Source organism: Procambarus clarkii, chromosome 75 (genome assembly GCF_040958095.1).
Source record: "Procambarus clarkii isolate CNS0578487 chromosome 75, FALCON_Pclarkii_2.0, whole genome shotgun sequence".
NCBI lineage: Eukaryota > Metazoa > Arthropoda > Malacostraca > Decapoda > Cambaridae > Procambarus > Procambarus clarkii.
This window is the reverse complement of record NC_091224.1, coordinates 27072409-27093412: the sequence shown is the minus strand read 5'-3', so window position 1 is coordinate 27093412 and position 21004 is coordinate 27072409. Positions and strand designations below refer to the sequence as shown.

The following is a 21004-nucleotide window of genomic DNA, read 5'->3' as shown; positions in this document are numbered from 1 at the left end:
GGCATAACGTATAATATAAAATAAATGCGAAATCAGATAATACAAAATTTCAAGCAAAAAGCAGTACAAATATATTAAAGAAAAATCTCCACGAGAAGAAAATTTATTAAATGGTCAGTTATTGCTTAGCCATCTTTTCATTTCAAGCAATTATTTACAGCTTGAAACACCTCATAATAATCAAACTAAAGGTAAAAACACAATATAAATGAAATAATATATATATGTATACAGTTTAAGCTGAGAATAAAGCCTATATTAAAATGTTATATTCTTTGCTTAGGTTACATAAGGAGAAACAAATGACGGTGAAGATGTCAACAAAAATCTATACTGCAGCAGACGATGTTGTCCGGGAGCCTCGACCTGTGGCACTCTCTCTAGTGCCCTCTACGGTGAGTGTGGCACTCTCTCTAGTGCCCTCTACGGTGAGTGTGGCACTCTTTCTAGTGCCCTCCACGGTGAGTGTGGCACTCTCTCTAGTGCCCTCCACGGTGAGTGTGGCACTCTCTCTAGTGCCCTCCACGGTGAGTGTGGCACTCTCTCTAGTGCCCTCTACGGTGAGTGTGGCACTCTCTCTAGTGCCCTCCACGGTGAGTGTGGCACTCTCTCTAGTGCCCTCCACGGTGAGTGTGGCACTCTCTCTAGTGCCCTCCACGGTGAGTGTGGCACTCTCTCTAGTGCCCTCCACGGTGAGTGTGGCACTCTCTCTAGTGCCCTCTACGGTGAGTGTGGCACTCTCTCTAGTGCCCTCTACGGTGAGTGTGGCACTCTCTCTAGTGCCCTCTACGGTGAGTGTGGCACTCTCTCTAGTGCCCTCCATAGTGAGTGTGGCACTCTCTCTAGTGCCCTCTACGGTGAGTGTGGCACACTCTCTAGTGCCCTCCACGGTGAGTGTGGCACTCTCTCTAGTGCCCTCTACGGTGAGTGTGGCACTCTCTCTAGTGCCCTCCACGGTGAGTGTGGCACTCTCTCTAGTGCCCTCTACGGTGAGTGTGGCACTCTCTCTAGTGCCCTCCACGGTGACTGTGGCACTCTCTAGTGCCCTCTACGGTGAGTGTGGCACTCTCTCTAGTGCCCTCCACGGTGAGTGTGGCACTCTCTCTAGTGCCCTCCACGGTGAGTGTGGCACTCTCTCTAGTGCCCTCCACGGTGAGTGTGGCACTCTCTCTAGTGCCCTCCACGGTGAGTGTGGCACTCTCTCTAGTGCCCTCCACGGTGAGTGTGGCACTCTCTCTAGTGCCCTCCACGGTGAGTGTGGCACTCTCTCTAGTGCCCTCCACGGTGAGTGTGGCACTCTCTCTAGTGCCCTCCACGGTGAGTGTGGCACTCTCTCTAGTGCCCTCCACGGTGAGTGTGGCACTCTCTCTAGTGCCCTCCACGGTGAGTGTGGCACTCTCTCTAGTGCCCTCCACGGTGAGTGTGGCACTCTCTCTAGTGCCCTCCACGGTGAGTGTGGCACTCTCTCTAGTGCCCTCCACGGTGAGTGTGGCACTCTCTCTAGTGCCCTCCACGGTGAGTGTGGCACTCTCTCTAGTGCCCTCCACGGTGAGTGTGGCACTCTCTCTAGTGCCCTCCACGGTGAGTGTGGCACTCTCTCTAGTGCCCTCCACGGTGAGTGTGGCACTCTCTCTAGTGCCCTCCACGGTGAGTGTGGCACTCTCTCTAGTGCCCTCCACGGTGAGTGTGGCACTCTCTCTAGTGCCCTCCACGGTGAGTGTGGCACTCTCTCTAGTGCCCTCCACGGTGAGTGTGGCACTCTCTCTAGTGCCCTCCACGGTGAGTGTGGCACTCTCTCTAGTGCCCTCCACGGTGAGTGTGGCACTCTCTCTAGTGCCCTCCACGGTGAGTGTGGCACTCTCTCTAGTGCCCTTCACGGTGAGTGTGGCACTCTCTCTAGTGCCCTCCACGGTGAGTGTGGCACTCTCTCTAGAGCCCTCCACGGTGAGTGTGGCACTCTCTCTAGTGCCCTCCACGGTGAGTGTGGCACTCTCTCTAGTGCCCTCCACGGTGAGTGTGGCACTCTCTCTAGTGCCCTCCACGGTGAGTGTGGCACTCTCTCTAGTGCCCTCCACGGTGAGTGTGGCACTCTCTCTAGTGCCCTCCACGGTGAGTGTGGCACTCTCTCTAGTGCCCTCCACGGTGAGTGTGGCACTCTCTCTAGTGCCCTCCACGGTGAGTGTGGCACTCTCTCTAGTGCCCTCCACGGTGAGTGTGGCACTCTCTCTAGTGCCCTCCACGGTGAGTGTGGCACTCTCTCTAGTGCCCTCCACGGTGAGTGTGGCACTCTCTCTAGTGCCCTCCACGGTGAGTGTGGCACTCTCTCTAGTGCCCTCCACGGTGAGTGTGGCACTCTCTCTAGTGCCCTCCACGGTGAGTGTGGCACTCTCTCTAGTGCCCTCCACGGTGAGTGTGGCACTCTCTCTAGTGCCCTCCACGGTGAGTGTGGCACTCTCTCTAGTGCCCTCCACGGTGAGTGTGGCACTCTCTCTAGTGCCCTCCACGGTGAGTGTGGCACTCTCTCTAGTGCCCTCCACGGTGAGTGTGGCACTCTCTCTAGTGCCCTCCACGGTGACTGTGGCACTCTCTAGTGCCCTCTACGGTGAGTGTGGCACTCTCTGTAGTACCCTCCATGGTGAGTGTGGCACTCTCTGTAGTACCCTCCATGGTGAGTGTGGCACTCTCTGTAGTACCCTCCATGGTGAGTGTGGCACTCTCTGTAGTACCCTCCATGGTGAGTGTGGCACTCTCTCTAGTACCCACCACAGTGAGTGTGGCACACTCTCTAGTACCCTCCATGGTGAGTGTGGCACTCTCTGTAGTACCCTCCATGGTGAGTGTGGCACTCTCAGTAGTACCCTCCATGGTGAGTGTGGCACTCTCTCTAGTACCCACCACGGTGAGTGTGGCACTCTCTCTAGTACCCACCACAGTGAGTGTGGCACTCTCTCTAGTACCCTCCATGGTGAGTGTGGCACTCTCTCTAGTACCCACCACGGTGAGTGTGGCACTATAATACCCACCATGGTGAGTGTGGCACTCTATAATACCCACCACAGTGAGTGTGGCACTCTATAATACCCACCACAGTGAGTGTGGCACTATAATACCCACTACGGTGAGTGTGGCACTCTATAATACCCTCCACGGTGAGTGTGGCACTCTCTCTAGTACCCTCCACGGTGAGTGTGGCACTCTCTCTAGTACCCACCACGGTGAGTGTGGCACTCTATAATACCCACTACGGTGAGTGTGGCACTCTCTATAATACCCTGTGGCACTTTATAATACCCACCACAGTGAGTGTGGCACTCTCCATAATGTCCACCACAGTGAGTGTGGCACTCTCCATAATATCCACCACAGTGAGTGTGGCACTCTTCTTAATACCCACCATGGTGAGTGTGGCACCCTCCATAATGTCCACCACAGTGAGTGTGGCACTCTCCATAATGTCCACCACAGTGAGTGTGGCACTCTCCATAATATCCACCACAGTGAGTGTGGCACTCTTCTTAATACCCACCATGGTGAGTGTGGCACTCTCTATAATACCCACCATGGTGAGTGTGGCACTCTCCATAATACCCACCATGGTGAGGGTGGCACTCTATAATTCCCACCAAGGTGAGTGTGGCTGCTTCCTCCTGATGCGCTGCCCGCCCACCTCCAGCGCTCCTCTGTTGCTGCTGTGAGCGGTGTCTTCTCCGACCTGGCGCAGATCAGCCCACAGCCCTTCTTGTGTCAGCCCGCAGCCCTTCTTATGTCAGCCTGCAGCCCTTCTTGTGTCAGCCCGCAGCCCTTCTTATGTCAGCCTGCAGCTCTTCTTGTGTCAGCCTGCAGCCCTTCTTGTGTCAGCCCGCAGCCCTTCTTGTGTCAGCCTGCAGCCCTTCTTATGTCAGCCTGCAGCCCTTCTTATGTCAGCCTGCAGCCCTTCTTATGTTGGCCAACAGCCCTTCTTGTGTTGGCCAACAGCCCTTCTTGTGTCAGCCCGCAGCCCTTCTTGTGTTGGCCCACAGCCCTTCTTATGTCAGCCTGCAGCCCTTCTTGTGTCAGCCCTCAGTCCTTCTTGTGTTAGCCCGCAGCCTTTCTTGTGTCAGCCCTCAGTCCTTCTTGTGTCAGCCCGCAGCCCTTTTTGTGTCAGCCCACAGCTCTTCTTGTGCCAGCCTGCAGCCCTTTTTTTGTCAGCCCGCAGCCCTCCTTGTGTCAGCCTGCAGCCCTTTTTGTGTCAGGCCACTGCCCTTCTTCTGTCAGCCTGTAGCCCTTTTTTGTGTCAGCCTGCAGCCCTTTTTTGTGTCAGCCTGCAGCCCTTCTTGTGTCAGCCCACAGCCCTTCTTGTGTCAGCCTGCAGCACTTCTTGTGTCAGCCAGCAGCACTTCTTGTGTCAGCATGCAGCCCTTCTTGTGTCAGCCTGCAGCACTTCTTGTGTCAGCCCACAGCCCTTCTTGTGTCAGCCTGCAGCACTTCTTGTGTCAGCCCACAGCCCTTCTTGTGTCAGCCTGCAGCACTTCTTGTGTCAGCCTGCAGCCCTTCTTGTGTCAGCCTGCAGCACTTCTTGTGTCAGCCTGCAGCACTTCTTGTGTCAGCCAGCAGCACTTCTTGTGTCAGCCTGCAGCACTTCTTGTGTCAGCCAGCAGCACTTCTTGTGTCAGCCCACAGCCCTTCTTGTGTCAGCCTGCAGCACTTCTTGTGTCAGCCAGCAGCACTTCTTGTGTCAGCCTGCAGCCCTTCTTGTGTCAGCCTGCAGCACTTCTTGTGTCAGCCAGCAGCACTTCTTGTGTCAGCCTGCAGCACTTCTTGTGTCAGCCAGCAGCACTTCTTGTGTCAGCCAGCAGCCCTTCTTGTGTCAGCCCACAGCCCTTCTTGTGTCAGCATGCAGCACTTCTTGTGTCAGCCTGCAGCACTTCTTGTGTCAGCCAGCAGCACTTCTTGTGTCAGCCCACAGCCCTTCTTGTGTCAGCCTGCAGCACTTCTTGTGTCAGCCAGCAGCACTTCTTGTGTCAGCCTGCAGCCCTTCTTGTGTCAGCCTGCAGCACTTCTTGTGTCAGCCAGCAGCACTTCTTGTGTCAGCCTGCAGCACTTCTTGTGTCAGCCAGCAGCACTTCTTGTGTCAGCCAGCAGCACTTCTTGTGTCAGCCAGCAGCCCTTCTTGTGTCAGCCTGCAGCACTTCTTGTGTCAGCCAGCAGCACTTCTTGTGTCAGCCAGCAGCCCTTCTTGTGTCAGCCCACAGCCCTTCTTGTGTCAGCATGCAGCACTTCTTGTGTCAGCCTGCAGCACTTCTTGTGTCAGCCTGCAGCACTTCTTGTGTCAGCATGCAGCCCTTCTTGTGTCAGCCTGCAGCACTTCTTGTGTCAGCCTGCAGCACTTCTTATGTCAGCCATTGTAATTACCTTAGTGTAGTTACAGGATGAGAGCTCTAGTTGTGGTGTCCCGTCTTCCCGGTACTCTTTGTCGTGTAACGCTTTGAAACTACAGTACTGACGGTTTTGGCCTCCACCACCTCATTTAACCTTTCCCAACTCTCTATCACTCTGCGAATATGAATTTTCTTATATTTCTACAGCAGCTTTGTTTAGTTAGTTTAAATCTATGACTTCTTGTTCTTGAAGTTTCAGGTCTCAAAAAATCTTTTGTCAATTTTGTTGATTCCTGTTGCTATTGTGTACATTGTGATCATGTTGCCTCTTTCTTCTGTCTTCAAGTTTTTACATATTAATGCCTCTAACTTTTCCTTGAGTCTTGTGTTTTAGTTCCAGAAGCCATTTAGATGCATGTCTATGAACCTTTTCCAGTTTGTTAATGTGCTTCTTAAGATATGAGCATTTCACTCAGCATTTCACTCACTTCTTTGCTGTCATCTGTGAAGGTTCAATCACTTTTGGACAAGGGCACAGTGCAGGATGTAGTTTTTGTTCTAGAGTTAGCATAGGAAAAAAAAAGTATTTTGGATTCCTCTCGAAGGGTGAAGGAAAGGAATGGTGCCCAACCACTTGGACAGTCGGGGATTGATCACCGACATACACAAAGCAAGACCCCCACCATTCTACCATCAGGTGGTTATAAGAGATAAAAAAAATAATTAAAAAAATACACATTAAACAAGCTGCTGCTTGAAAATAATTTTGTATTCTCAGGTAACCAGCAAATGATTGTTAATGTGGTATAAACACCCTACAATGATTTATTTATTTATTTATTTATTTATTTATTTATTTATTTATTTATATACAAGAAGGTACATTGGGTTTGTGAGGACACATAGCATGGTATTTATATTCTTGTAAAGCCACTAGTACGCGCAGCATTTCTGGCGCAGTATTTCGTCATGATGTTTAATGCATCTGACCACCACCAGGTGGCAGCATAGGTCACCCTGGGTCCCTGTAAGTCTGCCCGCCCCTCCCCCCTCACTCACGAGCCTTCCAAATTGTAAGCCTTCCACCCTTCACGGAAGAGAAAACTGGGGAGGTAACGGAGAGCTACCGAGGGCCCTCAAGACTTGATACTTATTTACTTTACTATTTAAATTTGTTTCATTATTTTCCTCCCAACAAAAAATTATTTGTTAGTGCAGAATCTAACTATTTTAAAGTAAATTAAAAAAGTTCAATAACCCTCCAGTGGTTTATAATGATGAAAATATAATTATTTGGCCAATCAAAAATGTAGTTCAGCACTTTATTGTACAAGTAGAGTATTCCTACTGTATATTTAATTATGAGTTAGAATTATACAGGCAAATCATCAATGATAATTTTCAGAGTTCCCCGAGATGAAGATGAAGCTTTTATGGTGTGGGATGCTGGGTCCGTGCCTGTGGCTGGGTGTTATGATGTTTGCTGGGGACAACTGCTCTGCCACCATGATCTCCCGGACGGATGTTCCCAGAGGTACTGATCTAAGGCCTCCACTCTTATTTTTATTAAAACTCAAAGATGATCAGTATGCTCTATTTGCTAGTCTATATTTTGTGATTTATTTGTTAACAGATTTGTTAACAGATTATTACAGTCTGTTAGTTTTAGTGATTAATTTTTCTTATTGTATTGTTTACCTTGGTGATTTTTGGTCCGCTGTATTCACCTAGTTGTATTCACCTAGTTGTGCTTGTGGGGGTTGAGCTCTTCTCTTTCAGCCTGCCTCTTAACTGTCAATCAATCAACTGTTACTAACTCACTTTTTCTATGGAGAGCCCCTTTGGCTCCCTGGAACTATACCAGGCTGATGTGTATATGATAGACCGTGGCAACAGTCAATCAAAGGAGTTCTAGGCCTACCGGGGACCACGAGCCAGAACCTGGCCCCCTCGATAGAGGCACGAGGAGCAATGGCTTAAAGACACCCCCGTGTAATTGGAAGCGGTCTTTGTCTGCCATCTACCAGGTCAGGCACCCAGAAAGGTAGGAATTCCAAAACAAAACTACTGCTGATCAAAGATTTGCAAACTAAAAGCCGAACTAGTAACAGAACTCCCCAATCAAAACCAAGGAGACAAGTACAACGTCACCACAAATGCCACGCATCTGTCTGGGCAGCCCCCCCCCCCCTCCCTGGGAGGGGGATTGGGGGGGGGGTTCCCACACCTCACGCCGGCAACTCTTCTCAGTTCACAGGTTGTTGTGAGGGCGAACGGTTGATCGACTCTGGCTCCATCCTTTGAGCAGTGCTGCAGTGCGGTGTTGTTGTTCAGTTTTGGTATTGTGCAAGAGTACTGGGGCTGCATGCACCTAGAGCCACCTTCACTAGGTGCCCTGTAAGTACTGCCCTTGCAGCTTCAGGGTTATCTTCCCTGAGCCGTTCGGGAACTACCTCCTCATGGTTCTGTTGCTGCTTGGTGATTGCCTGCCCTTGGAGGTTCAGCTGGGGTAGTTCTTACTCCTGTTTGTCCTTGGGTAGGAGGTAGTTTCATCGCTGGCTGGGGCGCGAGGTACTGTGTAGCTGTCTGATATATACATAGCGACCGGTTCTGTTCACCTGGAGACATTGTGCTTTTGTGTTTTTTTTTTTTTTTTTTTTTTTTTTTTGCCTGGTGGGGAGTCTGCCTGATGTGGTGGTAGGACCACTTGTAGGATTTTGGTGGCCCTCCACCAGGTCTCCGTGCTTGCACACGTCACAGGGGTTCAGCGTTTAGATTGTTTGCTTGGTAGTCGGGGATGCCTGAGCAGGGCGCGGAGTCGGGGATGCCTGAGCAGGGCGCGGAGTCGGGGATGCCTGAGCAGGGCGCGGAGTCGGGGATGCCTGAGCAGGGCACGGAGTCGGGGATGCCTGAGCAGGGCGCGGAGTCGGGGATGCCTGAGCAGGGCACGGAGTCGGGGACCCCTGAGCAGTGCGCGGTGTCGCAGGCACCGGAGCAGAGCGCGGTGTCACAGGCACCGGAGCAGAGCACAGTGTTGGGGGCGCCGCAGCAGAGTGCGGTCCCTGGCAGAGGGAAACAAACAAAACAAGGCCCCAAAATCTGTTGGTATTACAGATGGGCAACCTGTAAGCATGGGGAATCGGGAAGAATAAATGGAACATGTACACACAATCACCCTAGAAAGTGCAGAAACCTCCTCAATACAGGTAAATGTACCAAAAGCTGTGAATTCTTTCACCCAGAAATTTGCAAGAACTCTTTGGACAGGAAAGAGTGCTTCAATGCTGAATGTCCAGCTTTTCATATAAGAGGTACCAGGCGAATAAAACCGACAGACTACCACTATGAAAACAGCCACTACTCCATCAACCGGGATAATTTTTTAGCAAGAGGAGGAGGAGAAGAATGGCTAAAAATGACCAGACTCTACCACCAACTCGGTCAAATGCTAGAGAGGACGCAAACACAGTGGCCTCCTTACCAGAGCCTCAGATATTAACACCAATTAAAGCATCCAGCACTTCCACTAACACGATAACATCATTTATATTTGCCAACATCCAGGGTATAAAAACATGCAAATCCAACAAAGTTCATTTTATAGATGGTCTCCTTCATGAGGCAAATGCAGTGTTTGCAGCCCTAACGGAAACTCACACAAAGGACTACCTTGATGGTGAAATATGGATCCCAGAATACAATCTCTTCAGATGTGATAGGAAACACCGGCTTCAGGGTGGGGTCAGCCTCTACATCAAAGACACACTCATCTGTACTGAGCTGCTAAACACCTCAAATGATATGGTGGAAGTGCTGATAGTCAAAATAGAGATCCTAAATGTAGTTGTTGTCCTTGTATATAAGTCACCGGAGGCAAACCCTCAGCAGTTTAAAGACCAACTAATGAAAATAGAGCACTGCTTGGAAAACCTCACAAATCCAGCTCCGAACATCATCCTGCTTGGGGACTTCAACCTACGGCACCTGAAATGGAAGCACCTGGCTAATACAGTAATATCAGAAAGAATACCAGGAAGTAGCCTAAATGAGCAGGCACATGCAAATGACCTGCTACGGATGTGCGATAGGTTTGCCTTAAACCAGCAAATAGTAGAACCAACTAGGAAGGAGAACACGCTGGACCTCATTTTCACTAATAATGATGAGTTGATCGGGAACATAATGATTACAAATACCTGTTACTCAGATCACAACTTAATTGAGGTACTGACAACCATGGGGAATGGACCTCCAAAACCAGTCCAGATTCCCGGTGGAGGAGATTTCAGCAAATTCAACTTCAATAATAAACGGATAAACTGGGAGCAAATAAACCAGGACTTCACAGAAATAAACTGGGAAGAACAGCTAGGAAATGCAAACTTGAACCAGTGCCTGGAAAAAATAAGCTCAGTAGCACTAGAAATATGTTCAAACCGCATACCCCTAAGAAAAAAGAGAAAGAGATGCAGATTGGAACGGGAACGTCGTTCCTTATATAGGCGAAGAAAACGAATCGCGGAACAACTTGAGAGTCGCACCCTATCTCAAGAACGGCGAAGAAGGTTAGGTAGAGAAATAGAAACAATTGAACTCAAGCTACAAGAATTATACAAAACCCAGGAGAGGCAAAGAGAGCAAAAGGCCATCAGTGAAATAGAGAGAAATCCGAAATATTTTTTTCTCCTATGCAAAATCAAGATCAAAAACCACATCTAGTATCGGGCCCCTGCGAAAGGGAGATGGAACTTTCACAGATGACAACAAAGAAATGAGCGAGTTACTGAGGAAGCAGTACGACTCTGTTTTCAGTGAGCCATTAAATGCACTAAAGATTGATAACCCAAATGAATTTTTCATGGATATGATACCAACATCAAATCACATATCAGACGTCGCCCTATCCCCACTAGATTTTGAAGAAGCCATAAACAGTATGCCTATGCACTCTGCACCAGGCCCGGATTCTTGGAACTCCATATTCATCAAGAACTGTAAAAAACCACTATCGCAGGCCCTTCACATTCTGTGGAGACAAAGTCTAGATACTGGCGTTATCCCTGACATACTAAAAACAGCAGAGATAGCACCACTCCATAAAGGAGGAAATAAGGCAGAGGCAAAAAATTACAGACCGATAGCACTAACATCGCACATCATAAAAATTTTTGAGAGAGTGCTAAGAAGTAAGATCACAAAATACATGGAATCACAGCATCTCCATAACCCCGGACAACATGGTTTCAGAACAGGGCGCTCTTGCCTGTCGCAGTTGCTGGACCACTATGATATGGCATTAGATGCTATGGAAGACAAACAAAATGCTGATGTAATTTACACAGATTTCGCAAAAGCTTTTGATAAATGTGACCATGGTGTTATTGCACATAAAATGCGTTCAAAAGGAATTACCGGGAAAATAGGCAGATGGATCTACAATTTCCTGACTGACAGAACCCAATGTGTAATAGTCAACAAAATAAAATCCAGCCCATCAACCGTGAAGAGCTCAGTCCCCCAGGGTACTGTGCTTGCTCCAGTACTTTTTCTCATCCTCATATCGGACATAGACCAGAACACAACCTATAGCACTGTATCATCCTTTGCAGATGACACTAGGATTTTCATGAGAGTTGGCAACATAGAGGACACGGCAAACCTCCAATCAGATGTAGATCAGGTCTTTCTATGGGCTACAGAAAATAATATGGTATTCAACGAGGATAAGTTTCAGCTCATGCGCTACGGAAAAATTGAAAACATAAAAACAGGAACCACGTACAAAACGCAGGCAAATCATAACATAGAACGAAAAGGCAATGTAAAGGACCTGGGTGTACTCATGTCGGAAGACCTTACCTTTAAAGAACACAATAAAGTAGCCGTCACAACTGCAAGAAAAATGACAGGTTGGATAACAAGAACTTTTCACACTAGAGATGCTATACCGATGATGATACTTTTCAAAACGCTTGTGCTATCTAGAGTGGAGTACTGCTGCACAATGACAGCCCCTTTCAAAGCTGGAGAAATTGCTGACCTAGAGAGCGTGCAGAGATCCTTTACTGCTAGAATCCACTCAGTAAAACATCTAAATTACTGGGACCGACTAAAGAGCCTAAATCTGTACTCCCTTGAGCGCAGGCGGGAGAGATAAATAATAATTTACACGTGGAAAATAATTGAGGGGCTGGTCCCAAACCTGCACACAGAAATAACACCACATGAGACCAGAAGACATGGCAGGATGTGCAGAATACCCCCGTTGAAAAGCAGAGGTGCAACAGGTACTCTGAGAGAGAACTCTATCAACATCAGAGGCCCGAGGCTGTTCAACACGCTTCCACTACACATAAGGGGCATAACTGGCAAACCCCTCACAGTGTTCAAGAGAGAACTGGATAAGCACCTCCAAAGGATACCTGATCAACCAGGCTGTGACTCATACGTCAGGCTGCGAGCAGCCGCGTCTAACAGCCTGGTTGATCAGTCCAGCAACCAGGAGGCCTGGTCGACGACCGGGCCGCGGGGACACTAAGCCCCGGAAGCACCTCAAGGTAGCCTCAAGGTAAGGTAGGTAGCTCTGGGATAACCGGTTAGCAGTACCTCACCTGGGCTTCCCTTAGCAGTCAGCCTAAGGGCCCTGGAAACCCTCATTGGGGTTCAGTGGTCCGATGGAAGAGACCTCAGAGTCCCTCCTCGCCTTGTGCGACTTTGAAGGTTGCTCTGTTCCCTTGACTCAGGGGTGACACTCACCATCTTTGCCTCTACCATGCTGCTTGTTGGGTCACTGACACCTTTGACCCGGAGTCCTGCAAGTGGTGTTGGGGGCCTGGCCCTTTCTTTTCGTTGGGGGCCTGGCATTCATTCTGTCGGACCCATGCTCTTGAATGGTGGGAAGTGACTACAGTTGTTCAGATTTACCTAGGGAGCGAATTTGAGTACCTCAATGCGTGCTTGTTCGCCCCTGTACTTCCTCGTGATGTCGATCAGGTGCAGCTTCACGTGCAGGTTCCCTCCCTTTCGGTGTCCCTGGTGGCCGAGGATTTGCACGCCCGTGGGCATTTGGCTTCGGTCTTGCGTTTCTTTTCTCTGCTGGAGTTGTCTTCGGACTGGCTCGGCGAGGATGTGCAGGACTGGGATCTGGGCCAGTATCCAGTGTGCTTGTTTTGGCAGCTTGGGCATCGGCTGCCTTGTTGAAGTTGTTTGTGCCGATTCTGAGGAAGGCGGTGTCTCCCTGCTTCTCACCATGTGTGCCGACAGTCGGTGCTCGTCCACTCTTTGGAATCGGCTTGGGCCCTGGCTCTTAGATTTTCATCCCCCTTTTGTCTGTTGCTGTTTGCAGAGTCTGTGGTGGTGCATTTTCTGCAAGCGGCTTCGTCTAGTTGCCAGCCTATGTCGGACTTGTTGGTTCTCCTGGGGAGGGAGGGGGCCGTGGTGGTCCTGCCCGGAAGGGTTGTGCCAGGTCTCGTAGTTCCTTTGGTCATCGTAAGCCAGTAGTGCCAGATTCGGGACCAGCACCTCCTGTGGAGCCGTTGGCGTCTGGTCGGCGCAGTGATCACTCGGAGCATCAGTCGGGCTCTCGTAGGGGTCATTGGCCCTTTCGTGGGTTGCCCCCTTGATGGGGCGATAGGGGGGAAGCTCGCGCTGTTTGCTCTCGCCTGGTCCCACGATTCGTGGGCATTTCGGGTCGTTTCCTCCGGCCTGCGGTGGTGTTGTCGCTCCTCCTCCTTCGGGGGGATCGGGGCTGGCAGGGCAAGCCTCTTCTCCTGTGCTCTGTTGGGTCATCCGGAAGTGGGTTCGCTTGGGTGTGGTCGAAACGACAGCGTCCCTCAGGTGGGTTTCCTGCCTGTTTTCAGTTCTGAAACGGGCCTGTGCGGATCTGCGATTCATACTGGACTTGTCTCATTTGAATCCCTGGGCCTTTTGCCCCTCCTTTCAGATGACCACTCTCTCAGGTCCGGCTGCTTTTGGCGCCAGGTGCCTGGATGGTGTCTCTGGACCTCCTGGACGTGTAGTGGCACATCCCGATTCATCCAGGGTTCAAAGACTGGCTCGGTTTTGTCGTGGGGTGACAAGCTTACCACTCTCGTTGCCTTCCATTTGGTTTGAATCTGGCACCTTGCATGTTCACACGCCTTACCCAGGTCGTGATGACCCGTTTGCGTCTGTTAGGGATTCAGGTTCTGGCTTACCTCGACAACTGGCTGGTGTAGGCTCCCAGGCAGTCCATGTGTCTGCTCGGCAGGGATTTGGTTCTTTCCCAGCTCCCCAGGTTTGGGTTCTTAGTGAACTAGATGAAGTCCCATTTGGTTCCCTCTTGAGTTCGGACTTGGCTGGGTCTTGTGTGGGACTCTCGTACCGCTTCCTTATCTCTCCCTCCTGCACGCTGTTGAAGCTGCGGTCCTGCCTACAACTGTTTTTGGAGGGCACTCGGGTCACATGTCGATTGTTCGAGCAGCTGTGTGGGAGCCTGAACTTCGCTGTGCTGGTCTACCGTCAGGTCGGATCTGGTTTTTGTGGCTGTTCTGGTTTCTTCAGGGTCGTCCCTTCTGCTGCTCGAGCGATCGCTGGGTTCGGATCCTGGGAGCCTTGCGTCGGCTGCTGCATCCCCGGCTTCCTCTGCGGGTTTTTTGGGGTTCTGTGCCGTTGCGCCTCCCCGAGCCCTCGCTAGATGTGTTCATGGATACATCGTCTCTCGGCTGGGGTTTTGTGACAAGTATTCACCAGGCCTTTTGTTTTTCTGGGGGGAGCCCTGGAAGCTCCCAGGAGCCTATCCATGGCTGATATGGATACCTAACAACTTTGCATCAGTCGATGTGGGTGGAGTTCTAGGCCTACCAGAGACCACGAGCTAGAACCTGGCCCCCTCACAGAGGCACAGGGAGCATTCTATATCTGCCATCGACCGGGACAGGCACCCAGAAAGGTAAACGCCACAAAACAAACCCCTATTCTGGTTAACAACGAAAATCGACAAACGAGTGGACAGAACTCCCCAAGAAAAATGAACAAACAAACATGACGTCACATGAGCCGCACCGCATGTCTGCTCAGCTCCCACCTCCCCGGGAGGGGGAAAGGGAAGCCCCAGACCCCCGAGCCGGCGATCCCCGCCTCAGTTCCTCGGCTGATGGAATCTTGCATGGTCGTGTGGCTCCAGCACCAGTCTTGTCTCAGTGCTGCTCTTACGGTGGTCGTGTGAGCTGGGAGTAGTATTCTCAGGTACTCGGGCTGCATGTACTTAGGGTCACCTTCCCTGAGTGTCCTGTAAGTACCGCCCTTGGGGCTTGGGGTTGCCTTCCACAAGTCACTATGGGTCTACCTCTGTTGGCTTTTCGCTGCTTGGCGTTTGGCCGCCCCGAGTGTTTGGGGGTTTTCATCCCTTGTTTACCTTGGGGTAAGTGGTAGTTATAGCACTGGTGGGGCACTGGTACCCCAGTGTTCAGTTTTGGTACTGAGTTCTTTCAATTTTTCATTGTATCCCACTGCAGTCTTCTGTGTTGCAATGTCTGCGGGTGGTTGTGGACTTCCGGTCAACCACTCCTGCCCTACTGGTTCCTTTTCTTGGGACAGGGGTAGCTAGGATTCCGGTCCTGGCTACGGCTTTTCTTTGTTCCTTTTCCGGAACGTACATTTTTGTTTTCCTGTGGTACACGTCCTGCGTAGTTCTCCTCATATATACCTCGGAGATGCATGTGTCGTTCTTCCTTGCTGGAGCTGGTTGTGCTGCTCCTTCAGGTTGCGGGGGTCACTGTTTTTCGTTTAGCATCTCGCGCTTTAGTTCGTGGAGCTCGTTTTCCTCGTGGGCCTCTGCCTGGGCCCTGGCTTTTCGGTGTTTGGCCTTGTTGGTCCTTCAGGGGTCCTGGGGGGGGGGGTCCTCCTGGACGAGGCGTGTCTGCTCGCCGGGTTGGTTCCTTCCGGCTCACCGGGACCGAGTTCCTGGTTTCACTGGCGGCCGTTCCTTCTGGTTCTTTGCCAGCCTTGGTTGGGGGCGCTGATTTACTTGGTTTCCGATCTTGCGGGTCTTCACGCGGATCCGCCTCTTTTTGCAGATCGGTCCAGCCCTGTACGAGGCTGGTTTGTTCTTTCCCTCGACTCTTCGTGTCTCGGGTTTTTGTCTCCAGTTTCTCGTCGCTTGTATGGGCACTGGTGGCTTCGTTGTTGGTCTTCCACCTGTGTACTTCATCTCGGCGGCAGTGTGTTGTTTCCTAGCGGTCCTTCCAGGTTTCCTATCACTGCGAAAGGTTCTTGGTCTCTGATAGGGTTGTTTGGTCTTTCCCTTCGGGGTTGCTCCAGGACCGTCGTCTGGTGCCATGTACTGTCACTTCGTCTTGGGTGGTGCTGGCGGGGCCACTCCAGCTTAAGTTCGGTGTTGCTGTTCCTTCTGTTCCACTCCGCTTGCTGTCTTGGGCATTGTTTCACCTCCAGCCTGCTCTTACACTTCCGGTGCTGTCCTGGTCGTTGGCCCGGGTGGTCTATTTTTCTTCTTCTCTTCGGTTTGTCTTGATCCCTTCGGTTCTGTTGTGTTTTTTTTTTTCAGGTCTCCTTTTTCTGTTGGCATTGACCTCTGGGAGTCGGGTCAGGGAGTTTCCGGCTCTCATCCGGCTCCCGTGTTTTTTCTCCTCGTTTGGTCCTAGTGGTAGGTTGTTCGTTTGCTGCAGTGTCCTTCTTTTCGGATGATGTTTGGGTCTGCTCTTTTCTGGAGAGGTCCTTGGATTGCTGCTTGCTTGGTCAGGCCAGGGGTGCTTCATTTGTTGTTCGGTTGTGACTCTTCACTGTTCTCTGCGCGTCTTGGCCTCTGAGGCCATACATGCGTTTTGGTTTGCCTGGGTTCCCTTCCTCCTCTCATTCCTGTTCTGGAGTTTGGGTCTCCCGGGTCGTCTGCAGGGTCCTTTAGTTTCGTCTGTGGTCTTGTTTTGTGTTAGGGAGTGTGGCGTCCGCCTCCCGGGTCCTTCCCTCTTTTCCTTATCTGTGGTGAGGTAGCTCCGGAGAGCCGATGGGGCTCCCCCCAGAAAACCAGCGTTGAATGTAATGAAACGCCATTTTCTAAGTGAGTCCTGGAGGCTCCCCGGCATCCCTCCCTCCCTCCGATCGGCAGTGTTTTTCCAGTATTTTGACATCCAGCCTAAGGTCTGCTGGTTGGAGCGCTGGCGCGAAGGTTCTGGGGCTCCCCCTTCCCCCTCCCGGGGTGGGAGGGGGGGTTGCACATACGGCGGCACGGCAACGTGATGACGTCATGCTAGTTTGATAATTTTGTTTGGGGGAATTCTGTCCACTCATTCGACTTTCGGTAACAATAGTTTTACCAGAATAGGGGTTTGTTTTGGGGCGCCTACCTTTCTGGGTGCCTATCCCGGTCGATGGCAGACATAGAATGCTCCCAACCACAGGGGTTTCTATAGGCCATTGCTCCTCGTGCCTCTCTGAGAGGGGTCAGGTTCTGGCACGTGGTTCCCAATAGGCAAGAACTCCAAGCACTTTGACTGATGCCAGAAAGTTATACTTATCCATTCAGCCTGGATAGCTCCGGGGAGCCTCCGGGTCTCGCCCAGAAAATGGCGTTTCATTACATTCAACGCCGGTTTTTTAGTTATATGCATGTTGGTGTTGTACTTCATAGAAACTAAAACATTTTGGGTTTAAGTGGAGGGCAAGTACAGTCAGTCATAGAAGCATTAAGAAATGGGTAAGTAGTCAGTTAAAGAAGCATTAAAAAAAAAGGATACACTTATATCACTAAACACTAAACTAAAGGTAGACACTTATAAAAAGAAAATTGACTGTATTAAAACTTAAAGTATTTTGATTTATTATTGTGTTTATTTTTCACTTAGATAAGTGTGATTATCCTACACTCCAAAATGGCAAAGTTATTCCCTTCAAAAGTACGTATAAAGTTGGTGAGACTGTGACGGTGCAGTGTTCTAGCGGTAGATACTTGACCGAGGGCGACTCACGGCTGCTGTGTGGTGTGGGGGGAGAGTGGACCTCGGCCTCTATCTTATCTTCCATGCCCGAGTGTCAAGGTGAGAAATACTGTAAGTTCTTAGATAAATTGATTTCTTATGTACTGTGTATTTAAGTAGTGTCAGTCTGAAAGGGAAAATATATTACAGGAATAATGAGTGTACCATACCTAAGAAAGTGAGATATTTAAATTTGAAAGAAAATACAATACCCTAGTTTACTTAATCATATATTGTAAGGTACTGTCTAAATATATGCTTTTAGAAGGAAATAAATATTATAAATATTCTTCATAATTCATAAATCAATTACAGCATTTTGATATAAGAGTCTCTGTACATTTCTAAAAATTTGTGAAAAAAAAATTGAATGTAATGAGATGTGCAGGCGATGAGTCACAGTAACGTGGCTGAAGTATGTTGACCAGACCACACACTAGAAGGTGAAGGGACGACGACATTTCGGTCCGTCCTGGACCATTCTCACAATCGACTTGAGAATGGTCCAGGACGGACCGAAACGTCGTCGTCCCTTCACCTTCTAGTGTGTGGTCTGGTCAACGTAATGAGATGTGTTGGGATCGAACTTCCTTTTCGGGAGTAGACCCAACACATTTAAACCATTTGGTACACTAGTATTAAATCCAACTTTTCCTACTGAGATCTCACTATGTCTTAGTGAGGTGTCTTTCTCCGCAGCCTGGCCCATCGTCAGGTGCGACACACTTTACTAGGCTGGGCCCTGACTATGGCCACCATTTATAATCTCTGGTAGAGCCCCGGTGGCCCCCTGAAGTTATCTAGCCAAAATGGCTTCCCGCTGTTGGGTCACGTAAGTCATGAGAGCCTGTTTGGCCTACTGGGGACCAGAGCGAAACCTGACCACCTCAAAGTGGCGCAGAGAGCCAGGGATTGTTACAATCGTCCAACCTGGGAAAGCATCCAGAAAGTCAGTGAAACAATACAAACAATGAAACGTTTCATACAAAATGAAGCGCCAAAGCAGCCAAATGACTCTGCAAATAACTTATTCAAAACAATTGATTTGCTCGAAACTACATAACTGTAATCTCCTGGTGCAAATGGCCATCAACATGTGGCATCCTGGAGCTCCTGGGTAGCAGCCAGCTCCTGATCAGCTCAGAGCTGATAGACCACGAACCTGGTACTGTGTGTTGTCTGTCTGTTGTTGGTTCCGGGGATCAATGTCCCGACTGTTTTGTTTGTGACCAGGCCTCCTGGTTGGTGGTGTGGTGACCAGGCCTCCTGGTTGGTGGTGTGGTGACCAGGCCTCCTGGTTGGTGGTGTGGTGACCAGGCCTCCTGGTTGGTGGTGTGGTGACCAGGCCTCCTGGTTGGTGGTGTGGTGACCAGGCCTCCTGGTTGGTGGTGTGGTGACCAGGCCTCCTGGTTGGTGGTGTGGTGACCAGGCCTCCTGGTTGGTGGTGTGGTGACCAGGCCTCCTGGTTGGTGGTGTGGTGACCAGGCCTCCTGGTTGGTGGTGTGGTGACCAGGCCTCCTGGTTGGTGGTGTAGTGACCAGGCCTCCTGGTTGGTGGTGTGGTGACCAGGCCTCCTGGTTGGTGGTGTGGTGACCAGGCCTCCTGGTTGGTGGTGTGGTGACCAGGCCTCCTGGTTGGTGGTGTGGTGACCAGGCCTCCTGGTTGGTGGTGTGGTGACCAGGCCTCCTGGTTGGTGGTGTAGTGACCAGGCCTCCTGGTTGGTGGTGTGGTGACCAGGCCTCCTGGTTGGTGGTGTGGTGACCAGGCCTCCTGGTTGGTGGTGTGGTGACCAGGCCTCCTGGTTGGTGGTGTGGTGACCAGGCCTCCTGGTTGGTGGTCTGGTCAACAAGGTTGTTAGATACAGCTGCTTGCAATCTGATGTATGAATCATAGCCTGATTGGTCAGGAATTCTTTAAAGTTGGCTTACCAAGTTCTCTTGTAAAATCTATGCTGCATGGGTTTGTTAAAAAAATAGATCCTGTCTTTCAAACCTGCTCTCATTTTTGGATACAATAACCAGCTACTCAGACAAAGGACTTCCGGTGGATGTAGAATACAGCACTAGAATGGATAAAACAATTATTAAAACAAAGCAAATAAAGGTTCATGCTAAATGAGAATGAATCTGACTGGAAAAAATGTGGTGAGTTGGGTTCCACAGAAGTCCATTTTTGGCCAACCATTTTTGGCCAACCATTTTTGGCCAACCATTTTTGGCCAACCATTTTTGGCCAACCATTTTCGGCCAACCATTTTCGGCCAACCATTTTCGGCCAACCATTTTCGGCCAACCATTTTCATCATATACATCAGTGACAAAGATGAAAATATTACAAACCACATCATCAAACTTGCCGCTGACACAAAGATTTATGGTAAAGTGAAAAATGAAAATTATATTGAAGCCTTACGGAGAGATCTACATGAACTCCTCAAATGGTCAGAAAACTGGCAAATGCTGTTTAATATTTCAAATGCAAGATCTTGCATGTGGGGCATAACAACCCATATCACAATTACCAAATTAATAACATTACCTTGCAGCAGATTGATGAAGAAAAGGACCTTGGAGTGAAAATCTACCTTTCACTAAAAGTTGCACAACAGGTAGCAGCAACAGTAAAAGAGCTAACCAAACCCGAGGACAAATCAAGCATACATTTGACTTTAAGGAAAAGAAGATAATGATTTGATTGTATTAATCTCTGGTATGCCCACACTTGGATTACTGTATCCAAGCATGGAGACCTCATCTTCAATAGGACATAGCTGCTCTCGAGAAAGTACGTCATCAGTGGTAGAACTGTCCTGAAGAGCTGGTTGGGACCTGCAGCTCCAACCCATAATCACAGGCAGAGGGGGGGGGGGTTAGTACTAACAAACTCAAATTAGTTTGAGAAATTTGATCATTTCTTTACATTCTTTGCTTTAATTTTGCTTCTTTGCTTTCAAAGTTTTGAGGCTCGGAGTCTCTTTGAACCCAGCAGTGGTATATTTTAGTTCACTGCCTTTCTGGGTGTTTTCCTGGTGGGGTGGTGGAGTGTTATCTGGCTTTGGTCCTAAGTAGTCCCAACAGAACTCTTGAGCTGATGTGACCTAGTAATTGGGTACCATCTCAGAAAGATAGCTTCAGGGAGCACAAGATGCTCCCCTAGAAAGTACCAGAGCAAGCACAGTACTTTGGGGAGGGGGGGGGGGATTCAGCTTTTCACGGTGGATAATTCAGATTTTACTTCACTGACTATTACACTTTGGGTTCTGTTACCTTCAGGGCATAAAATTGAACAAAATACCACCAAACCTAACTGCAGGAAAATGAACCCCATAAAGCAGCAGCTGCTTGATAAGCCTCTACTCTTGAGGCAAGCTCAGTTAAAATAGAGGCCCAATGAGCACAACCGTCACAGGCGTTGGAGTCTCGCGTCACACACAGAATGACTGTCGGCATATAGCAAGGCTGATGAGCACCCTTCAGACTTGTGTGTAGCGAGTGCGTGCTTGTCGGTTCAATCTATAATAAACTGTAGACCCACTGGGGAGTTGCCAAGGTCTAAAGTCAAATAACCCAACAGGATACCCAGGCACTAGTGACACACTCTGAAAGAAGACACTGAACACAGCCTATAGATAAACTTGGCTATGAAAGATGTCTGTAGGGTGCAGTACAAACAAGTTCA

The 21004-nt window shown here is 49.8% G+C and overlaps 3 protein-coding genes across 6 annotated transcripts in view; 2 read left to right on the top strand and 1 right to left on the bottom strand.

The window, feature by feature from the left end:
* The first annotated feature begins 306 nt into the window (after positions 1-306).
* Positions 307-21004, top strand: part of LOC123771630 (sushi domain-containing protein 4) — a 70116-nt gene continuing 49418 nt past the window's right edge. For 2 of the 4 annotated variants that reach the window (XM_069313418.1, XM_069313421.1), the window contains exons 1-3: positions 307-395; positions 6763-6891; positions 17195-17386. In XM_069313418.1, the coding sequence (XP_069169519.1) occupies positions 6774-6891; positions 17195-17386 (310 nt within the window). In that variant the 5' untranslated portion in view covers positions 307-395; positions 6763-6773. Of the gene's footprint in view, positions 396-946; positions 990-2589; positions 2603-6762; positions 6892-17194; positions 17387-21004 lie in introns of those variants that run through there. The other 2 variants (XM_069313419.1, XM_069313420.1) reach the window with 2 other exon arrangements.
* LOC138357060 (perilipin-4-like) lies at positions 1008-3595 on the bottom strand. The gene is made up of 2 exons (XM_069313604.1): positions 3296-3595; positions 1008-2597 (listed from the first exon to the last, which is right to left on the bottom strand). Exons 1-2 carry the CDS (start codon positions 3593-3595, stop codon positions 1008-1010), a joined length of 1890 nt encoding a protein of 629 aa, XP_069169705.1.
* LOC138357059 (uncharacterized) lies at positions 4390-5412 on the top strand. Its single transcript, XM_069313603.1, has one exon. It carries the CDS (start codon positions 4390-4392, stop codon positions 5410-5412), a length of 1023 nt encoding a protein of 340 aa, XP_069169704.1.

Excerpts from the sequence above, each read along its gene's own strand:
- LOC138357059 (XM_069313603.1), top strand. The coding sequence starts at position 4,390 with ATGCAGCCCTTCTTGTGTCAGCCTGCAGCACTTCTTGTGTCAGCCCAC.
- LOC138357060 (XM_069313604.1), bottom strand. The coding sequence starts at position 3,595 with ATGGTGGGTATTATGGAGAGTGCCACACTCACCATGGTGGGTATTATA. Across the intron at positions 2,598-3,295 it reads AGAGTGCCACACTCACTGTG|AGGGCACTAGAGAGTGCCAC; the intron begins GTGGGTATTATA and ends CACTCACCGTAG.